The 20,323-nt window shown below is 48.6% G+C and overlaps 1 protein-coding gene across 1 annotated transcript in view; it reads right to left on the reverse strand.

Moving 5' to 3' along the window:
* The window catches only part of Retreg1 (reticulophagy regulator 1), a 124,603-nt gene extending 104,571 nt beyond the window's left edge, over positions 1 to 20,032 (reverse strand). The window contains exon 1 of the mRNA XM_047555505.1: positions 19,602 to 20,032. Coding sequence (XP_047411461.1) covers positions 19,602 to 19,912 — 311 coding nt within the window. The 5' untranslated portion in view covers positions 19,913 to 20,032. The remainder of the gene's footprint in view (positions 1 to 19,601) is intronic.
* Between the last annotated feature and the right edge of the window lie 291 nt (positions 20,033 to 20,323).

The raw sequence follows: 20,323 nt of genomic DNA on the forward strand, positions 1-20,323 counted from the left end.
CCCACCTCTTAATATCTCAAAATGAAGAGTAAATTTCTATGAGTTTCAGAGGGGGCAAATCATATTCAAACTACAGCATCACAAAAAGTGACTCTCCTTAATTTGCCCCATGCTAAGTCTGTGTGGCAACTGGGCAGGTCCAGAGGACAGGGTTCACGCCTCATCACCAGCAGAGCTGTAGCTGACGCACAGCAGCTGTGAAAGCCACTCCAATGCTATATTTAATATAATATAATTAATATAATATAATATATATTATGTGTATATATATATACATGCATATTTATATGTCTGCACTTCTTCCTAAGCATCTGATAGTTCTATTAACTAAAAGTCAAAGATCATCATTGATATTCTATAGTCCAAGAATGGTTCTTTTGCCACAGCCATGCTCTTGAATGTCACAGACAACTGGCAAGACTGTCATGGAACATGGTCCCAGAAGTCTTAAGATATCCATCTGTCTGCTCCAGGCAAAACCCATGCACAGCAGAGATTCCCTGGGCAACATCAGAGCTAAAAGATGGGATACACACAACCCAATATCTCAGTCCTACACAGCATTAATATTAAGTAGGCTGAACTTTTCAGCTATATTCAGTGTTATTACTAAAAATCAACATTTCTCCAGAAGCCCAATTTCCATTCTGATAAGCAAAAGCTACTGTTCACTTATACTACCTAATTAAAAAGAACAAAAAAAGCAGTTTTTAAATCACATTTTTATTCCCACTCAATTATATCTTTAAAAAATCTATTCTAATAACCTAAAACTTGAGCAAAAAGTGAAATTTCACTGTTAAATATTTTGATAAGGAAAAAAGTTAAAAGTTTAACATATCATTTTTCATAGTCTATGATAATAAACTGATTAAAAGTCTCTCCTAAAAATTCTTATATAGATGATATAATGATGCAAGCTATTTTAAATTTGCCCAGGTACTTCAAAGTTAAGTTCAAAAGATAAGCCAAGAAGATACACATTCATTCGAAGAAACAGGAAGGAAGAAACATTCCTTAAAGGTGAAGTAAGATTTCCATACTACAGTCAATGCCCCAAGATACCACCCATCCAGGTTATAGGAGAGCTACAGGAGAGTCAAGGTGTCCCTCTTCAGCTCATGAGCCATTTCTTCACTTTGCAAAGATGGATTAGATTTGATGCAACTCTAAGCAACTAAGCCCCAGACCATGAAGCCACCCTCTGGCTCCTGGTGAAAGTCTCCTGGCAGGGTGCTGGTGAGCGCAAGCCTACACAAACGCCCCAACATATCCCAATGGAGTCCTCTGGCTCTTGTTTTTATATTGTTTGTATTTCACCAGAAAGTTCTGATTTTTTGAGCACTGAGTGAATGTGTGTTTGTGTGTGTGCAGACACCTGTGTTGTGTGTCATAGCCAGGGAAGATCTTAATGACAAGAGGTCAATGCTCTTTTGGAGAGATTTCCAAAAGTTGTGTTATGATAACTGATTCAACTATTAAAGTGACCATGTCCATTTTAACAGGTCTTGGTGTTTTAGTACACACCAGTACCAATTTTTCATTAAGGATCACATAAAAATGTTTCCTGTGAATAGCAAATGCATTTTCAACTGCCAAGAATTCCCTCCCTGAAAGATTTTCATTTGAAAGACTGCATGACGATTAGCCAAACACCTTATTTCAAGCGGATATGGCCAAACGCAAGTCACAACTGCTGTAAGCAAGAAGCAGCTCTTCTCTGCCTCCTTTTGTTGAAGCAACTCTTCACAAGCTCTGGCTCACTTTTCAGGGAAGTAGGAAGGGATGTTGACATGAAAGGCAAAGGTCTAAGGATCATGCTTGAAAGTTTTTAAAGGTCCTGGCAGAGCTTGGGGAAATCTGTCCCTACACCCACTGCAGACCCTTGGAAGATTCCCAAAGACGTGGTTGATCAATCCGACAAACACTATCGGAGAGTCTGGCACTTGAGAACATTCTTACTTTGCTTCCTAAGTTTTGTCCTGATCCCTTTTCAATACTTGGTAGCACAGAGTTTACAGAAGGTGGTTAAACTGGAACAAAGATTTCCTCTCTTTTATTTTGCCATACAGATATGTTTTTTTTTTTTTTAAAGGTTTAACTGCCCACAAAACAAATAACCTGGTTTACTAGGTTGAAGCTGGCGCAACTGAATGTCAGCAGTGAGTACCTTCCAGGCTGAAATACTGGAAACAGGTTAGTACCTGAAAAGGACTGGGCAGCTCAGGGTCCTAGAAGATTTTAACAGATTCTTTCTGTGAATCTGCAACTAAAAATTGTCTTATTTCGAATACATTTCTTTCGGCACGTCACAGACTGATAAGACCCATGTGAAACTGCCAGGGGAAACTGGCACCTCTGTAGCCTTGAGCTCCAAACCCAGCCTAAAATGTAAATAGTGACGTGGTTTCAGCTGGATGCATCCTGGTCAATGACGGGTGGGAATATTTGTCTTGAACACTGTGCCACCCAGGGCAGGGCATGAATTTCTCTCTTCCTTCCTGTTTATTTAGGTACATCCTACTCTGGAATCACACCCCGTGCCCCAAAAGCCAGGTCAACCACCAGGCCTGACACCTGACCCCCAGGGCACAACCCAGCAAAGCCCACCAGAGCCGGTCAAGGCAGCCTCCCTGCGACTCCGGGGGTCCGCTAGTGCTGTGTTCCCTATGGTGTGCAACACAGAAACCCCGAGCTCCACTTCATCCTCCTCAGGAATGGACCACGGAAATCAAAAGACATCTTGTACATGCAAGCAAGGGCTGGGTCTCGGAAGCTCAAAGGGCAAGGAGAGACGCTTTCAGCTTGCCCTGCAGATCTAAAGCAGGAGAAGTGACAGCACAGTTTCTCCTAACACCAGAAATCACAGGTCAGTACTAGATCAACTACAGAGAAATTCACCCACGTGACTGGCCCGTCCTGAGGAAGGGACAAAACAAGCCAGAGAATCAAGGACAGACTGCAGACTTCCCACCAGACCAGGCTCAGCAGGTCACTTCAGCGCCCTGGGCCTCAGGGTCATCTGTAAGGTGGGATGTGGGTGAGGATGCCTCCCTCCTCACCCGGAGATGCTCCAGAAGAACCGCCTACAACAGGGTAGGCACAAATCCACTGACGCGAGGAGTCACAGGTTTGTCACCAGGTCTTCACGATTAAAGCCAACACCTACCAAAATCTTCGAGAATCTCGATAAGCCCTAACCTCGGTGCCAAAAGATGCTGCTGCCTGGCCGCAGACTCCGTCGGATGTCATCCCATCCCAGCGCCCCACAAGAGGAAGACGGCCACTTACACCAGCAGCGCCCCACGGCCTCTCCCACCCAGAGTGACCTCGGGCACCCTGACCAGCGGGCCCCACAGGCGTCCTCCTCGCTCCTCCCAGATGACACGGACGCGTCCCGGGTGTTCTGTAAGGGAGGGTATCACTGGAGCTCCGGAGTATCTGCGGCCCTGCTGGCTCCCCGGCGCAGCGTTCCTGTCCCTGGGCTAGTGCCCGAGACCTTCCGGGTCCCGCCGCCTCTGCTCCCCTCACCTCCGGCCACTCAGACACCACCTCCCGGCTCCTTGCTTAGGTGGGGAACTACGAGGGCCTGCGCAGCCCCTCGCTGCCGCACGGCCACCGGCTCGGGTCTCTTCTCCCGCCTCCCTGGCCGCTCCTCCTCCCCACGCAGACGCCCTTCCCTCTGGACGTCCACACGCTGCGTTGCTGGTGGGGAACGACTCTCGCCCTGCACTCCTGGCAAGCTGGCCCGTTCCCACTGACCCTGCAGGTCCCAGCTCAGCATCGTCCCCCCTGGTGGCCTCAGCGGCGCTGCCCCGCCCCCGGCACAGCGCGGATGGGAACAAGCCGGGGAGGCTCTGCCTCAGCTTCTCCCCCGGGGCGTACGAGGAAGGACACGCCGGCCCGGGTCCAGCAAGGGACTTCCACCTGACCGTCCTCGGGGAGTGTTTGCAACGGAGAGGACCAGGACGGGTCACTGACTGCTGACCATCCCTCACCTTCACGCACCCGAGCCGCCACTCATCATTCCAGCCCAGGGCGACCTCCTGGAGCAAACCCTGCTTAGAGCACCCCGGTTGCCACACACCTGCCAGGGTACTCACTGCTCCACCGTCACCCCTCCTGAGAGACCCTAAGTGCCAAGCCCCACGGAGGTTGGTGCATCACCGCAGACCCTGCTGACTCATCTGGACACAGAGACACTCAAAGTTCAGCGCCCATCCAAGGGGCCCGGAGATGCCCGGAATTTGGAGTTTGACGCTGGGGGCCCTTTGGTCACCAGATCATGTTCTACTTATTTAGTTGTTTTTTTTTGTTTTTTTTTTTTAATTTTTATAAATAAAATAATATGCTGTAAAGTGCCATTTTCATGTTAATAAAACTAGTTAAAATCTGATATACCTTATTCATGAATATTATACTTTGTAAAAAATGTATATCTTAGACATGAACTGCTCAGTAATAAAGTACAATCAAGCCAGTTTTTAATATAAAATCTACAAAGTGCTGCACTTGGATTGGAAGACTTCTCGTTTCGCATGTGGAGAACATGGGAAAAGCTGAGGTCACCCTCCAGGGAGGTACCCAGAGGACAGCACGCCATCTCCCACCATCATGGTACTCAGGAGGAAATGGATGAAAAAGCTGAAAGGTCACCTGCTCGGATATAGAGCACCTACTGTATGCCACGGTGCAGAGGACTCACAGCTAAAGCCACCGCGCTAGCACAGCCACCCCTGGAGGCAGCTCTGAGGTGGGGGAGGATGGATTCCTTCTCCCCCACACCCTCACCAGGCCAGAATAAGTGTAAAATAAGAGCAAAGACACACCCAGAGGAGACAGGAAGAGGGAGAGGAGCAGCCGGGCACACTTCTGGAGACAGAGAAGGCTCAGGCGTGACAATCCAGCCTGCAGCTAAGAACACTCAGACCCACAGGCCCCTCGTCCACACAAAGGTAAGTCCTTCCCACAGGACGTCCACTGTGCCGTGGACCCCAGGGCATCCCTGGATGGAAGGCCCTGGGAGAGGAGGCCCAGGCAGGTCTGAAGAGAAGACTCAGAAAATCCACACAAGCCCTAGAACTGAGATCTCACCACCCACTCAGGGAGGCAGGAGAGGGAACCCCCAACTACCTGAGATGACAGCAGGGGGCTTCAGCCTCGGGCACCCACTGCAGAGGTAGCGGCTGAGGACCCACATGGACACAGGGAGGTGGACACAGTGCCCGGCCCCCTGCCACCCCACTAGGTCGGCTCCCTGGCACCCAGCCACAAGAGATGTCAGCACATCAGCCTGTCCCCAAAACCAGACAAGCCCCAAAACCACCCTGGAGCTCCCTGTGGGGTGGGGCCTCATCCACTGATCCACAGGGAATCCCACGAAGTGGCCACAGGTCAGTCGGCACACAGCAAGCCAATAGGACTGGGGTTCCTTTACTGTGAATCAGGAATGGGACTCTAAGGGCCCCCTAAAATATTTCAGGAATGCCTTCAGCATCTACCAGAGTACAAAACACACAGGAACAAGGAACCAGAATGATCACAGGGAAAGCTTAAACTATCAGGAATTTCTCCAGGAGAGGAAATGGGGCCTCCCCTTTCAAGATACTGACTTTCTCCTGTTCCCTGATTTCAGCCTGAATCCATTTAGAGGCTCCAACACAAGAAAGAAGGAAAGAGGAAGATACCGATGTCCTCAGTGGACAGCAGGCCCAGGGGACCACTGGACAAGAAAGGAAAAGGGCTTCAAGAAGAACAGCTCCAGCAGGTGGGGGTGGGGTGGGGGAAATCAGAGAGACAGACTCAGTGTCCTGATATTTGTCTTTTACCAAAAGGAATTTTTCAGGTATGCCAGACTTAAAAAGATGAAATTTTAAAAATATGCTAAGAGTGACAACAAAATAAAATCGTACAAGAAAGGAAACATAAACATGGCGTTCTACTTAGTTCAGGTATGAATAGAATTTATTTACAGGATGATTTGACCCACCAGGGTGACATCACAAAAGCGGGCGCCAGACAGGAAGTGTTTCTGGAATTAGGGAGCCAGGGGGAAATGGATGTCTAGATGGCTACATCATGACTTGGCATTTCAAGATTATTATTTTTTAAGTCTTAAAGTTTTTTAAGAGCATCAGCATTCACAGGGGTTACTGTGCAAACAGCTGGGAAGCAGGGTGAGGCAGGGCCAGAGCTGCCTTTGGGTGTGAGCCCAGTGGAATCGGTGGACACACAGGTGTGTAACAGAAGGGCTTCCTTTCCATGTGCAGAATTCGCCATTTCACTTACTGCACATTCTGGAACTGCAGTGTTAGTTTTGCATTTTTTTTTTCTTTGACCCAAGTGGTACATCTGACAGAGCTTTAATAAGTTTCTAAACATTAGAAAAATAACCATGATATCTTCCAATTACACCAAGTTCTCTGAAGAACGTGGCACCTCTGACATTGAGATTAGCAGGGGTGATGGTCTGAACAAAGTCTGTGTGTTGGAAACCTCATCCCCTGGGCAGGAGTTGGAAGCCGGGCCTAATAAGAGGCATCCTCGTAGATGGATTCACACTATTATCTTCAGTTAGTTTTCACAGGAGTGAGTTCGGTATAAAAGTGGGGTTGGCCCCCTCCCTCCCTTGCTGGCACCTCTCTTACCCTTCCACCTGCTTTGATGCAACACAAAGGGCCTGGCCAGGTGTTGGCACACGTCCTTGGACTTCTCAGACCCTAGAACATGAGCCAATAAATCTCTTCTTTATAAACTACCCAGTCTCAGGTATTTTGTTATAGCAGCAGAAAATGGACCAAGGCAACAGGTAAGACCTAAGGAAGGTGGCCAGGGACGACCTTGTTGAGGCTGGGACTGTAAGACGCAAGGACAAAGAGGAGACTGGGAAGGGAAGATGAAGAGGAGGGCGAGGCCCAGGGAGCAAAAGGAGCTGAAAACAGCCCACTGGCTTTGCCAAGTGAACGAGAAGGGGAGTAGTTGACATGGGCTCTCCTGGCCCTTGGCACTCCTTCAGCCTGACTGTCCACCTCCACCCACAGTGCACACACGTCCTCCTTAAAGCCATCAGTCATTGTCCTCAAGGCGAGGCCCACCAGGCTGCTTCCTGTACCGCACTCCTTCTGCTCCACGGTTCAAAATTTAAGAAAAGCAGGGTCCAGGAGACGTTCACCTGTGAAGCGCCACCCTGGGTCCAAAGGGCAGCTGCACAGGGGAAGTGAGATAGGAAGCTGGGCCACCTTTGAGTGACAACTCAAAGACACACACACCCCCAGGCTGGAGACGCACACCCGGGATGGAAATCAAAGGGGGTGGGGGCTTCTGCGGGGGACGAAGCCGTGGCTGATGACAAAATGTGAGTCGGAAAAATCAATCAACTTCCTTCTCTAAAGCAGACACAGAAAGCAAGTTATGCGGGAGACAACTTAGGTTTTAATGAGAAGTCACTTAACTTTGTCCTCTCAGGGACAGAGAGAAGCTACACAGGGTCGGGCTCTCATTGTCCACTGCAACCCCACCCAGGGGAGGAGCACAGGGAAACCAGGCTGGACCCCCGCTCGCCGCACGCTACTGTTTGGAGGTGAGTTCCTTAAACACCCTGAGCCTCAACATCCCTTCAGACACGGACACGGACACGGACACGGACACTTTGCTGTTTGGCGTTAAAATTAAGTAAGATGATGAAGCCGAGTGTCCAGCAACGTGGAGCCCAAAAACGGTCACTGTTATTATCAATGGTCGCTGCAGGAATCAGGAGGAGAAATCGCACAGAACGTGGGCCCTGGAATCTGCCAGAAGGTGACCGCCCACCACACAGCAGCCCAGCTGCTCTACCTAGAAACCGGGAGCCGAGCCACGGCCCAGGGAGCGGGTGCCGTCCGAGCCTGCTTCCAAGGGAAGGTCCTGGACGCCAGGGAAGAAGGGGAGGCCACTGCCGGGCGCTCGGGCTCTTCCCTGGGTTCTAACAGCACCCTCGGGGGCACGGACGTGGCCGCGGCTCACCCAGCTCGACGTCACTCGGGGACTGGCAACCTCGGCCCAGCCAACCTCTCCGCACGAGCGGGATCCGCAGCACGAGGCGCAGGCCGGGCGGGGGCAGCTCTCTGCGCTGCTTCCGTAAGCAGCCTGCAGGGCGGCGGGCGCGGGACCGGCTCACCTTCAGCCATGGGAAGCCCAGCACCGCCCGGGCCCAGAGAACCAGGCCCTGCCGTCCACGGGGACAAGGGTGAAGACCGGACCTGACCTGAACCTCTTCCCTGAAAACACGGGCAAACACAAGGCAGGTCAAGAAAACAGCGTAACCCGGCCACCCCACGGCCCAGCCAGCCATGTGTGTCTTGCTGGTGTTCCTGTCCCCCCAGGTGGGCAGACACCATTGTCCTCCTTCAAGAGAGCAGACGCCCTGGGCGGCACGTGACTCCCGCTCTCAACTAGGCACACGTCCCTCCCCCTGTCCTCAGCATCAGAGGAAAACATGTCCTTGGACCTTCCCTCCAGCCTCTCCTAGAGCCTCATGCTGTCACTAACGCCCCCCTTGTCATCAATCTTGCCTATTGTCCCCTTCCTCATAAACACCACTGTCCTTCAAAGTCCTCATCCAGGCAACTCCTGGACTCTGGAGAAAGAACAGACAATGGCTGGTACAGGAAGGGGGAGGACCCTCCAGGAGGGGCACAGCTCCTGACATTCAAAACAGGTGCTCCACGGGCAGGAAGGCCAGGCACCACGAGCGCGTGTCTCAGTAGGTCTGTGCTGCTGTGACAAAGGTGCCACATACTGGGCAGCTTGTCAACAACATAAATTTACTTCTCACAATTCTAGGAAGTCTAAGACCAAGGCACCCGCAGATCTGGATCCGGTTTCGGTGAGGCTCCCTTCCTGTTTCAAGGATGGCACCTCCCTGCTGTCCCCACATGGTAAAGGGAGGGAGCAGCAATCGCAGGTCGGGTGCCCACTGACTCCAGCAGTGGTTCAGCAATTTCTGCAGAACACCCCCTCCAGGGGCTCATCCATGCTGCCCTCTCCTTGCCCTCCTGGATCTTTCTAGTCATCACTCTGGCCTTGTCCGCCTCCTTGATACCCCCTCCCTGCTCCTCGCATGGTCCCCAGCAAATCCCACCCTCCCTCAAAAACAAGCCCCAACACCTCACCGTATCCTACCACCCAACCTGCGGCCTGCACGGCAGCCTACAGACCCAACCCGGAGCCACCTGTGCGCACATCTCACCCCAGGGGCAGTGCCACAGCAACGCGGCAGCCACCACGCTGGGCATTTCACCTCCCACCCCCGAGCTCCCGACTTGATGCTGCGACTTCATGACCCTGGAGCACCTCAGAAAGAATCCCAGTCACCTGTCACTTACCCTCAAGGTCTGAGTCACTCCCCCACCCACCAAGTCTCCCAGTCTTGCCAGAGTCTCCCCTGAATCCATCTCCTCTTCCCCATCCCACTGTCCTACCTTCAGTCAGCCCTCCTCGCCACCATGTGCTCCTGCAATGGTGTCCTAGATGGTCCCTGGCTGATGGCTCTTGTTCCTCTGACTCATCTAGAGGAACTGATAGAAACTGACCAGCAGAATCTGGCAAGGTTCTAACTTAGCACGAAGTTCTAAGTACACTAATGCTGTCTCCTGATTGCTCACCTGCCTTCAGCTACGCTGTTCTTGGCATAAACACCGCAAGCTCACTCCCACCCCAAGGCCTTTGCACATGCCATTTCTTCCACCTGGAATACCCCACTCCAGAGTTATCCGCAAGGATCACTCCCTGACTTGTTCTTCAAGAGTCTGCTTAAGGTCATTCCTGACCTTAAGCAAAGCTGCACCTCCTTCTCACTCTGTTCTCTGTCCCAGGCTTAGTATTCTTCACATCTCGCACCTCCTAGCATTGCCTTTATTTGTTGTCTTGTTTTTCCTACTACTTCCAACGCTAGGACATAATCTCCATGAGAACAGGGATTTTATCTTTTTGTGCACTGCTAGATCCCTACCACCTAGAAAAGTGTCCCTATAGAGATTCCCTATAGAGATTGCTGCATTTTTAATGGGAGTTTGGATACCCTATGAGATATACTCCAAATTGCCTATTAGATATAGTCAAAACGTCTCAGCATGGTCCAACAGCAACCTCTTCCTAAAGCTGGTCCCAACCTTTCGCTTTCCAACCTCACCTCTGTAACTCCCACCCCCAGCACATACACAGCCCTACTCTCTGTCGTCCTATATATAAAGGTATTTATGAATGCTACACATACCCTGTGTGTGCTGCAGAGATTAACCGAGCACCTACTGTGTATCAGCTACTCAATAGACATTAGCTCTCCTACGTTTTACATTCTGACCACCTGACTCCTCCCAATCCCAACACGCCTTTCTTTGTCTTAGTCTGTGTTCTGTGCTATATCTGGATACCACAAATTGGATAATTTATAAAGCATAGAGGTTTATTTGGCTTGTGGCTCTGGAGACTGGGAAACCCAAGATCACAGTGCTGGCATCTGGTAAGGGCCTCATGCTGCATCAGGGTGAGGCAGAGCAAGCACGTGAACTCAGGTCTCTCTTCCTCTTCTTACAGAGCCACTGATGCAAAGTGGAGGACGGCTTCACCCTCGTGACCTCGTCTAATCCGATTACTCCCCACTAACATGAATTTGAGGGGTAAGTTTCCAACACACGAACGTTTAAGGGGACATATTCCAATCCCAGAATGGCTCAGTCACTGCCTAAGGAAATCATACTGGTTCTTCTTGGCCTCTGAACATCAGTTTAGCCCTCAAAGAATCATCGTATTGGAATTATTTGCTTACTAACCTGTTTCTCTCCCCAGGGATCTGAATGTGTCCTAGTCACCATTAATTCCTAGGAATAATGATACACTTCATTTATTTGACTCATTTGGCTCCACTGAACAACTTAAGAACATTCATACATACACAGAAACAGGATAAAAAGATAAAGACAGGATGGCAAAATGAAGCTGAGATAAAGCTGTTACCCAAACAGCACAACCATAAAATTGTGCACAGCCCCTGAAGTTGGACTGAGTTGGCTCCGAGGGTCACAGCTTGAACGGCAGAGAGAACGACCTGATGAGTTTGAAGAATGGCACTCATCCGGCACACAGAGGCATTTCCCGGGTCCTCCACCTGGTGCCGGTCCAAGGTCTGGGAGAACAGCCCACGTGAGAACTCAAGGAGCCTCCGTGTCTAATGGTCAGCACACAAGGCCACTGCTCAGCATGGAAGAGGCTGGCTATTTTTAATGAATGAAGTCCTCTCTATTTTGCAAAACTTCTTAAACTGGTCCTACCCTATTTAGGCTAGAGGAAGTTCTCCATTAAACTCACACGCTTTTCTGAACATCTGCCTTTCAGATCCTGTACCGACCAGATTAATTCCCTGATCCCCCAATCCCATCCTCTGTGGGAGTCAGGTGAGTCTCCCCATTCTGCCAGTACTCAGAGTTCAGCCTCCATCTGCTCCTGGGTTCATCCCTCTGTGGAAGTCCTGGCCATTACCCTCACTTTAAAGAATGACACCCTTCTTCTAGGCCTATATAGTAAATTGCGCAGAGCTTTCATCAATAATTCCAAAGCCCCTGATCTCCACTTCGTCCTAAACCCCAAAGCCCTGGAGACTGTGACATGCAATTCAGAACCATGATGATGTACTGTTTTAAAATTCCCTGAACCAGGGGATTGGGGATATGGCTCAGTTAGAGTGCTTGCCTAGCACACACAGGCCCTGAGTTCAATCCCCAGCACCACCAAAAAAAAAAAAAAATTCCCTGAACCAGTCATGTCTCCTAAACCAGAGAGTAAGTTCTCAGAGGCAAGTGCAGACCTTGGCTTCGGGGTACTCTATGACCCAGCACCATGCCGAATAAGGAGTAGATGCTCATCCACATCTGCCCACTACCCCAGCGGAACACAAAGAAGAAATGTGACTGGATAGAGCAAAAAGCAACCACCATAGGACGTGGCCGTACCATTCCTTGTACTCATCCATCCAGAAGGCCTGAGGTCAGCAGACTGCAGCAGTACAGGCAAAACCACGCTTACAGCAGCTCAACTCACAACAGTCCAGGTACGACCCAGCCTAGTTCCACTGTCAGCAGGTGAATGGACAAGGAAAATGTGGTGTAGGAACAGAATGGAGTTTTACTCAGCCACAAGAAGAAAGAAATTATGTCGTTTGCAGGAAAACAGAAGGAAGTGCAGAGCATCACATTAAGTGAAGTCAGCAGCCTCAGAAAGCCAAGGGTCGTGCTTCCTCTCATGTGTGGAAGACAGAAAGAAAAGGGGGAAAGGCATTCCCTGGGGAAAAAAAGGGGGTGGTGGGGACCAGCAGAGTAGAGAAAAGGGATCAGGAGAAGGAACGAGGGAGGGAAAGGGGAAGTGTTGAGCAAAGAGACGGGCCCCACCATGTCGTGGGCATATACAGACACATCGCAATGAAGCCCACTGTTTTGCCAATTCATAATACTGTGCCTATAAAACAACTCCTACTGATGCAGAAGCAACCCTCTCTGGACATAACTATTTTTACTCAATGCTGGAATCATAAAGGGTAATTCTGTAACATTAGAAAATATAAGGCCCAATTGTCTCCTAGTGTTCTTTAGAAAAAAAAAACAATGAATTTATGGAGAACAGATGTGGCTTCATGAGCTGCACCACCTACGTCTACTCTCTAGGATTGTGCTAACCCCATATCCACTATCCACAGGTCACTTCTTAAATGTTTCTGCTTTTAAGTAAAAGTAAAAATGCATTTCCTGAGTCCCACTAGCTATATTTTATATGCTCAACAGTCACAAGAACCTACTGGCTATTGTGCCAGACAAAGACAACGGAGACCAATTCCCACTAATGCAAATATTCTAGGGGACATGAGGGCTACAGCCATCTTTGATAGTTGAACACTTTCTCTGGGCCTCAGTTCCCTTTTGTGCAAAATGGAAAACACATAACTCCCTGGGTTACTGTAAGATTTATGAATGCTAAATGTGACCATCCTTAATTGATGATTGTAGTAAGTAGAGTTTGACAAACTACTAAAATGAGAGTCACAGAGCTTGAGCAGCGTCTAACAGTCAGCCACAGTATGGCTGTCGAATCGTGCTGCAACTGAAACAAGGAACGCTAGCTCAGGCTGTGTGGCAGAAGGATCAGGTTCCTTCCCAGGAATGCCTGCTGCATGCAAGGAATGGAGAGAAACAGAAGCACGCTCAGAAGAATCTGCAGACCATCTAGGAATGCAGAGTCAAGGAGTGCAAGATTTCTCAGCTGGGAAAAAGAAGGCTGGAACCAAGAAGGGAACGAATTTCAAAACAGACAGACTATTCTCAGGTGGGACCTGAATTCTTGGGCAGCTCCAGAGATCACTAACTCAAGGTAAAGGAAAAATGGATTAGTTAAGAGTCGCCCTACAATGGAAACGTTGCCTTATGGGGAAGAGAGTTCATGACCCTAGAAAGAGTCCAAATACAGCACTTCTCAAACTTGAGTGTGTCCAACCACCTGGAGAGCTGGCAAAACCCAAGTGTCTCAGCCCCACCTCCAGTGGCACCGGTTCAGTAGGTGTGGGGTGGGACCCAGGTGATGCTGATGCCAACGCCTTGGGTCCAGAAGCAACACAAGCTGGAGGAACCACCAGCACTGGGAGAGAAGGGGTGTTGGATCCCAAGTGGGAGGTGGGCCCTGTAGCCTTCCAAACCAACTTCACAGATGGCGTGCCAAGGACTCTCAGTGGATCCCATTGGCGTTCCCACTGACCAGCATCCAGCCTGATCTAGATCCTGTGGTCTCCTGCCAGGCATGTCCCTGCGCAGTCACCACAGGCAAATCAGTTCACTGCATTTTCAACAGTTAGGCAAACAGAAGGCAATGCATGCCAGATGTGCTGGGGCAAAAGGGCCATGCATAGGCTTCTGCATTGAGTGAGTTCAAACGTGATCACATCAGAGTGCCTTTCTAGGCTGCAGAGGTGATGCAGCCCCGCCCCAGAGTGGCTGAATCGTAAGCCATTAAACTAGTGTCACCACCAGCAAGAAGCCTTAGAAGATGGACCTTCTGCTCCATTCCTTGCCAGTCTGAGGCAATCACCACATGACCACACACGGCCTGCCTCAGAGCTCACCCCTTCCTCACCAAAAACCTACACTTCACACCAAGATTTGTGCCTAACCTTTCCCGACAGCCTCAATAATAAGAAGAGTCAAGCATGGAAACAACTCAAATAAAACCATCTTGCAAATAAACAAACTACCCTGAAGTGGCACAGCACTGAGCAGTAAAAGGGGGTCAATCTCAAGGTGTGAAGCGGAATAAATGAAGCCAGGCCTAAAAGGCATTAGGCTGCACAAGGGCACTCACCGAAACTTCAGGAAAGACAAACCTACTCTATAGAGACACAAAGCGGATCAGTCCCAGCAACCAGTACTTACAGGAAAGGAACCCAGAAATCCCTTTTGGGTTAATGGAATATTCTAGATCTTAGTTACCATCATAATTACATATATATATAATACATACACATATGTGTAATTTGTAGATATAGAGTGTGTGCATTTTATTAATACTAAACAGTAAAAAGGTGATTTATTTATTTATTTGTTTGTTTATTTATTTATTGGTACCGGGGATTGAACTCCAGGGGCACTTGACCACTGAGCCACATCCCCAGTCCTATTCTGTATTTTATTTAGAAACAGGGTTTCACTGAGTTGCTTAGTGCCTTGCTTTTGCTGAGGCTGGCTTTGAACTCATGATCCTCCTTGCCTCAGCCTCCTGAGTTGCTGGGATGACAGGCATGTACCAGTGTGCCTGGCCAAAAAGGGGAATTCTTTAAAAACAAAAATGAATCAAAATGCAGTCTGTAAAAATAAAAATAATAAAATAAAGACATTTTTAAACATACACACACACACACACACACACACACACACACAAATACACTGGCATTTTCTGTCCCATTGTGTTCATCCCATTTCATACTGTACTTAAAACGGTCACACTCGTTGCCTCTGGGAGGAAGCAGGGTAGCCAGAGAGAGGCGTGGGAGAGATTTTCAAAATGTTTACTCTTTGTTTGCTTTTTCAACTTTTGAACTGGGAGGCTATGTTAGTTGTTTTTAAAAACAAATAGAATTTTAAATTAAGAAAAAGAATTTTGAAAATGTGTTGCTCATTGGTACAGAGTGGGAGTATGTGAGGCCCTGCCTGCCCTGGGATTACGGAACTGCTTGTGCCCCGATCTATTCCAGTGGCGGAAACCCTCATTTTTGAGATGGGCACTCTGTGTGGTCTGTATTTTATCAAACTCTTCTGAGCTCGGAATGAATATCAATTTTTTAGCTTTTTCTCATGTTTTTGTTTTCATAAACATATCATAGATAAGAATGCATGTGTCTGCACATCTGATTCAAGAATGCTTGATCATTCGGGTAGTCTTATCTCCTATAAGTGTATGTATCCTTGATTAATCCTGCGCCCTTTGCACATTTTAAACTTTTCAATTGAATCATCTGGCTGGGTGTGGTGGTGCTATTTGCAGTCCCAGCTACTCAGGAGGCTGAGGCAGGAGGACCTCCTGAGCCCAGGGTTTTAAGGCTTAAGGTCAGCCTGGGCAACATAGAGAAACATGGTCTCGATTAAAAAAAAAAAAAAAAAAAAAGAATCATTCTGCTAATGCTATTTTGTGCTTCTTTTGCCCCAAATAACCCCTGTAAAATCCGCCCACAAAGGCTGTCTTCAGTGGCTGCCTATCTTCACTGTTTCACATCAATCCCTGGTAGAAATAAACGAACCATTTACTTAGCCATTAAAATATTTTCCACACTTTTACAAGGCATTTCTGTTGCTCCCTCACCTACTGTAAACATAAATCCAAAGACCAGCACGACCTTTCAGGCACCACTGTCCCCCAACGTGTCCTGGTGTCACCTAGACAGGCTCATCTCCCTTGTCTCCTCACTGCTCTCCTCCACCAGCTTCTGTGGCCTTGCATGCATTTATTTGTGCTGTGGCTGAAATACCAAGTACCTCCAAGGCACTGCTCCCTGGTTCATTTCATTCCTTAGGCTGGACCACCCTTGCCCACGTACCAAATCTACCCAAGTCATCACTGTCTGTCAAGGTCTGGGTTAAGCATGGTCTCCTTACCAAGTCCCCATACACTTCCCATCCACAATGCCACTGTGCCTCCCAAACTCAAGATGAACGCCCTTTCCAGAAGCTTCTACCACACTTGCTTCCTGCTGACTTGAGTTACAGTCTCTTGTTATGACAATGTCTCAAATTTGTCTTTCTGGTGCACAGCACTAAAATCCTACAGGTAATGGATAGGTGATGAAAGTCCTTCAAGTGACCGCTGGTACAAGGCGCTAAATCATTCAAAAATTATATGTTGAAAAAGTTAGTTTCCACAAAAATGAAATGCAGTGATTAAGGAAGAAACATCACTTTTGCTTAAGACAAAATTGGGTTCTTCACATTTCTAAATTTGATCTTTTCCTTTTTCTCATAGAAAATGCAAGTTTTGGAATTCCTGGGAGAGAAAATGTTTAAGTATTGCAGGATTTAAGATCATTTGATAAGAAATACACTATTAAAAAAAAAACATATAGACCTTACAAAGCATTTTAACTCCTGATAGGCAAATAAAGGAGGGAAAACTCCAAAATTTTTAATGAAATCAAACTCTAGTAGATGACAACACAAAAGCAACAAGTATTTCAGAATTTAAAGAGCAGGCCAGGCACAGAGGTGTATGCCTGTAATCCCAGCAGCTGGGGAGGCTGAGGCTGGATGATCACAAGTTCAAGGTCAGCCTCAGCACCTTAGCAAGGTCCTAAGCAACTTAGTGAGACCCTGTCTCAAAATTGAAAAAGTAAAAAATAAAAATAAAAATAAAAAGGGCTGGGGATGTGGCTCAGTGTTTAAGTGCCCCGGGGTTCAATCCCTGATACAAAAAAAAAAAAAATTTAAAGAGCAGTACTATTATCTTTCTGTCAAAGAAAATACATGCTTGGAATGCAGATACTGTAAACAGGAGAAGAAATAAAACAAGTAAGATTATAACTAGGTTGACTGGCCATTGTTTGCCTCTACATCAGTCATTAAACACACACACACACACACACACACACACAGATGGAAGACCTCATGCATGATACCAAATATGCCTTTCAATTATTTTATGCTAAAAAACATTATTTTCAATGGGTGTTATTAACCAATGCCTCAGAAATGCTGTGATATGGCTTAGTGGTAGAGCACTTGCCTAGCATGCACCAGGGTCTGGGTTTAATTCTCAGGACTGCAAACAAAAAGAACACATCACAGAAAAATGTTTACAACTTATATTTACAGAAATTAGGCTACGATCTTTTTTTTAGTTGTTGGTGGACCTTTGTTTTATTTATTTATTTATATGCAGTTCTGAGGATCAATCCCAGGGCCTCACACATGCCAGGCAAGTACTCTACCACTGAGCCACAACCCAGCCCCCTACAATCTTTAATATTAAAAGAGCTGTTAAGTCAGTAAGAAAAAGACAAATGGCCCAACTGAAAAAAATAGATGAAGGTTATATATAAACAGATAACTCAGACAAAACATAATTATAGTGGCTCCTGAACATTAAACAAAAAAAGTTTGATCTCTGAGAAATGCAAATTAAAAATCATGCTGGGATACCCTTTGCCACCTGTCAGATTTACAGGATCAAAAAGTTTCATAAAATATTCTTGGCAAGAGTGTAGAGAAACAGGCACGGTGCTGGAAGGAGTATAAACTGGTAGAACTCCCAAGACAGTGTGATACGGTGGTACCCTTTAAAATTACAAAGTGCACCTCTACTCTGAACCAGCAGCTTTACATCCGGAACTTTAATCTTCAAAAATACTTGCATATATGCAAAAGGATGCATGAGAAAGACCATGAGCTTTAACAATGAAGTTGTAAAAGCTTGGACAACATCGTAGTGCTTCCATAGGACACAGATTAAATATTTGAGACATACTTAACAAAAGAATTCTATGCATCTGAGAAAGAAAACCGGAAGTGATCACCACAATAGAAGAGTAGCAACCCATATGGCATTCCCCAATTGACAGAGAATATGGGTATTTGCTAAAACTTGCACTTATCTGGAAAGATACACCGGACACTGGCAACATTGGTTGCCAATGGTAGAAAATGGGAGGCTTGGGACTAGCGTGGGAAAGAGATTTTCAAAATGCTGACACTTTTGTACCAGTAGAACTAGATTAGTTATTTTTTTAAATAAATAAAAAGTACACTTTCTTATTGAACTTTTGAACTGAGGAACTGTATTAACTATTTTTTAAATAAATAAAAATTTAAAAATTAAGAAAGGAAATCTAAAAAAAAAACAATGTTTTTGGTGAAATGAGTGAGACACAACCTACGACTATTGACCTGCTGTCCAGTCTAGTACAATACAAAACATCCTCCTTATTTGAGGGCTCAGGCAACTTCATAAGAGGGTAGAAAGATCTGGAATAAACTTGAAAAACATCAATGGCTAAAAGACTCAAAGTTAATTTACAGGCAGAGAGCCTTTCAAGCCACAGCTCGTTTTAAGAGAAAACCAAGACTAGCATGAATCTGCAGAAAAATCTTCACATTGCTCAAGTTAATCTAAAAAAATGACAGGCTATGTCTCTTTTGTGCATTTATTTATTTCCCAACTTTAAGGTTAAGAAATCTATGTCCTGCAACAAGGTATTTGTTAGTAAAACTGCTTACTCTGCACTATGGTCATGTTTGTTATGAGGACACTTTGCAAAGAAAGCTTTTCTCTGCCCTCAGTCACACAGGTAACAGATGAGAGGGGCTGTCTGTCCTTGTCAGACACTTTCCTGTACTTACCTATGAAGAGGGCTTTTTGCAGAAACAGACCCGCTGTTCAGGGGCTATTAAAGGAACACTCCCATGTATTCTCTAGGGACTTCACCTGGAAATATGACTGTTTTCCACACTCTGCACACCTGGGGGCGGGGTGATGTGCATAATCCACCTGTTTGTTTGCTCCTATTTTCTCACCAGGGAGCAAAGACAGTAAATCCAACCCTCCAGGGAAAGGAAAAACAAATCATTCAGTGCCCATCCCTGGTGGCTGATAAAGCCGGCAGTCTGGAGAATGTACCTACGCTGGCTGGTCCAGATATGCCTCTGGGGTGCAAGATTGAGCACAAGTTCAAACGCCTTTGCTCCTGCATGCTTGGAAGAGCAGGTCAAGACCTGCTCTTCCTTTCAGAAAGTCGAAGTTTTCAAGCGTGCTGGGCACAGCTGTAGGTGCAGGTGCATGTGGACAGCAGAGCACCTCGCCTTTGAGCCTGGATGCACACACGGGGGACAACTATTTACAGGGAAGTGAGTCTCTCTCGGAGGAAAGTTGAAGTGGGTGTCTACCTGTTTGAGAAAGGTTGGCCGAGAAAGTGAGGCAGGGCTGACACTTCTTCCGCCGCAGTGCCCGGCTTGCAGCCCCGCACCCGGCCCCGGCACCCCCTCTTCCCGGCCCGGGCGCCCCAAGGTCACCTGCCCTCCTTGGCGCCCCTACCCAGCCCGAGCTCTCACCAGAACAGCAAGTTGGCACCCACGAAGCCGAGGAGGCTGCGCAGCGGCCTCTTCCAGCTCAGGAGCTCCTCGGCGCAGCAGCCCAGCCACAGCACCGGCTCCCCGAGCAGCCAGGTCACGGCGGCCGGCGCCCGGCCCGCGGCCTCCTCCACCTGCGGCCCCGCGCCGGCCGCCGCGGCGCCTTCCTCCGGGGCTTCTTCCTGAGCCTCCTCCTCCGGGGGCGCCGGGGGCGGCGGCGGCGGCGCCCGCTCCGCGGCAGCGGGAGCCGGGCATCCTTCCTGGGCGTGCTCCTGGGGCGCCGCGCTCGCCATCTTCAGCGCTGCTTCCAGGCGGGGACCGAGACGCGCGCCTGGCCGTCGGCACGAGAGGGCGGCGGGTGCGGCGGGTCGGGGCGCTGGGTGCGCACCGCGGGGCGCCGGCGGCCGGGTGCCTTGTGACGTCAGCCGGGCCGCGGCGGGGGCGCCGCCCCGGGGAAGTGGGCGCGGTCAAGTTCGCGCGGGGGCGGGGCCGCGGCGCGGAGGGGCCGGGCGGCCTCGTGCGCGCGGTGGGTGCGAGCTGGGCGGCGGCCCCCGGGAGCCCGAGGCCCGATGGCCTCGCCGGGATCCCCCTTCCCCTCCGGCGCGGGGGAGGGCGCAGGGGAGGACGCCGCCGGTGCCTCTCTAAGAGGGAGTCGGGGCCATGGCAAAATCAATGGCACGCCACTTTCTCAGGCCAGGGCCACC

This window comes from Sciurus carolinensis, chromosome 6 (genome assembly GCF_902686445.1).
Source record: "Sciurus carolinensis chromosome 6, mSciCar1.2, whole genome shotgun sequence".
NCBI lineage: Eukaryota > Metazoa > Chordata > Mammalia > Rodentia > Sciuridae > Sciurus > Sciurus carolinensis.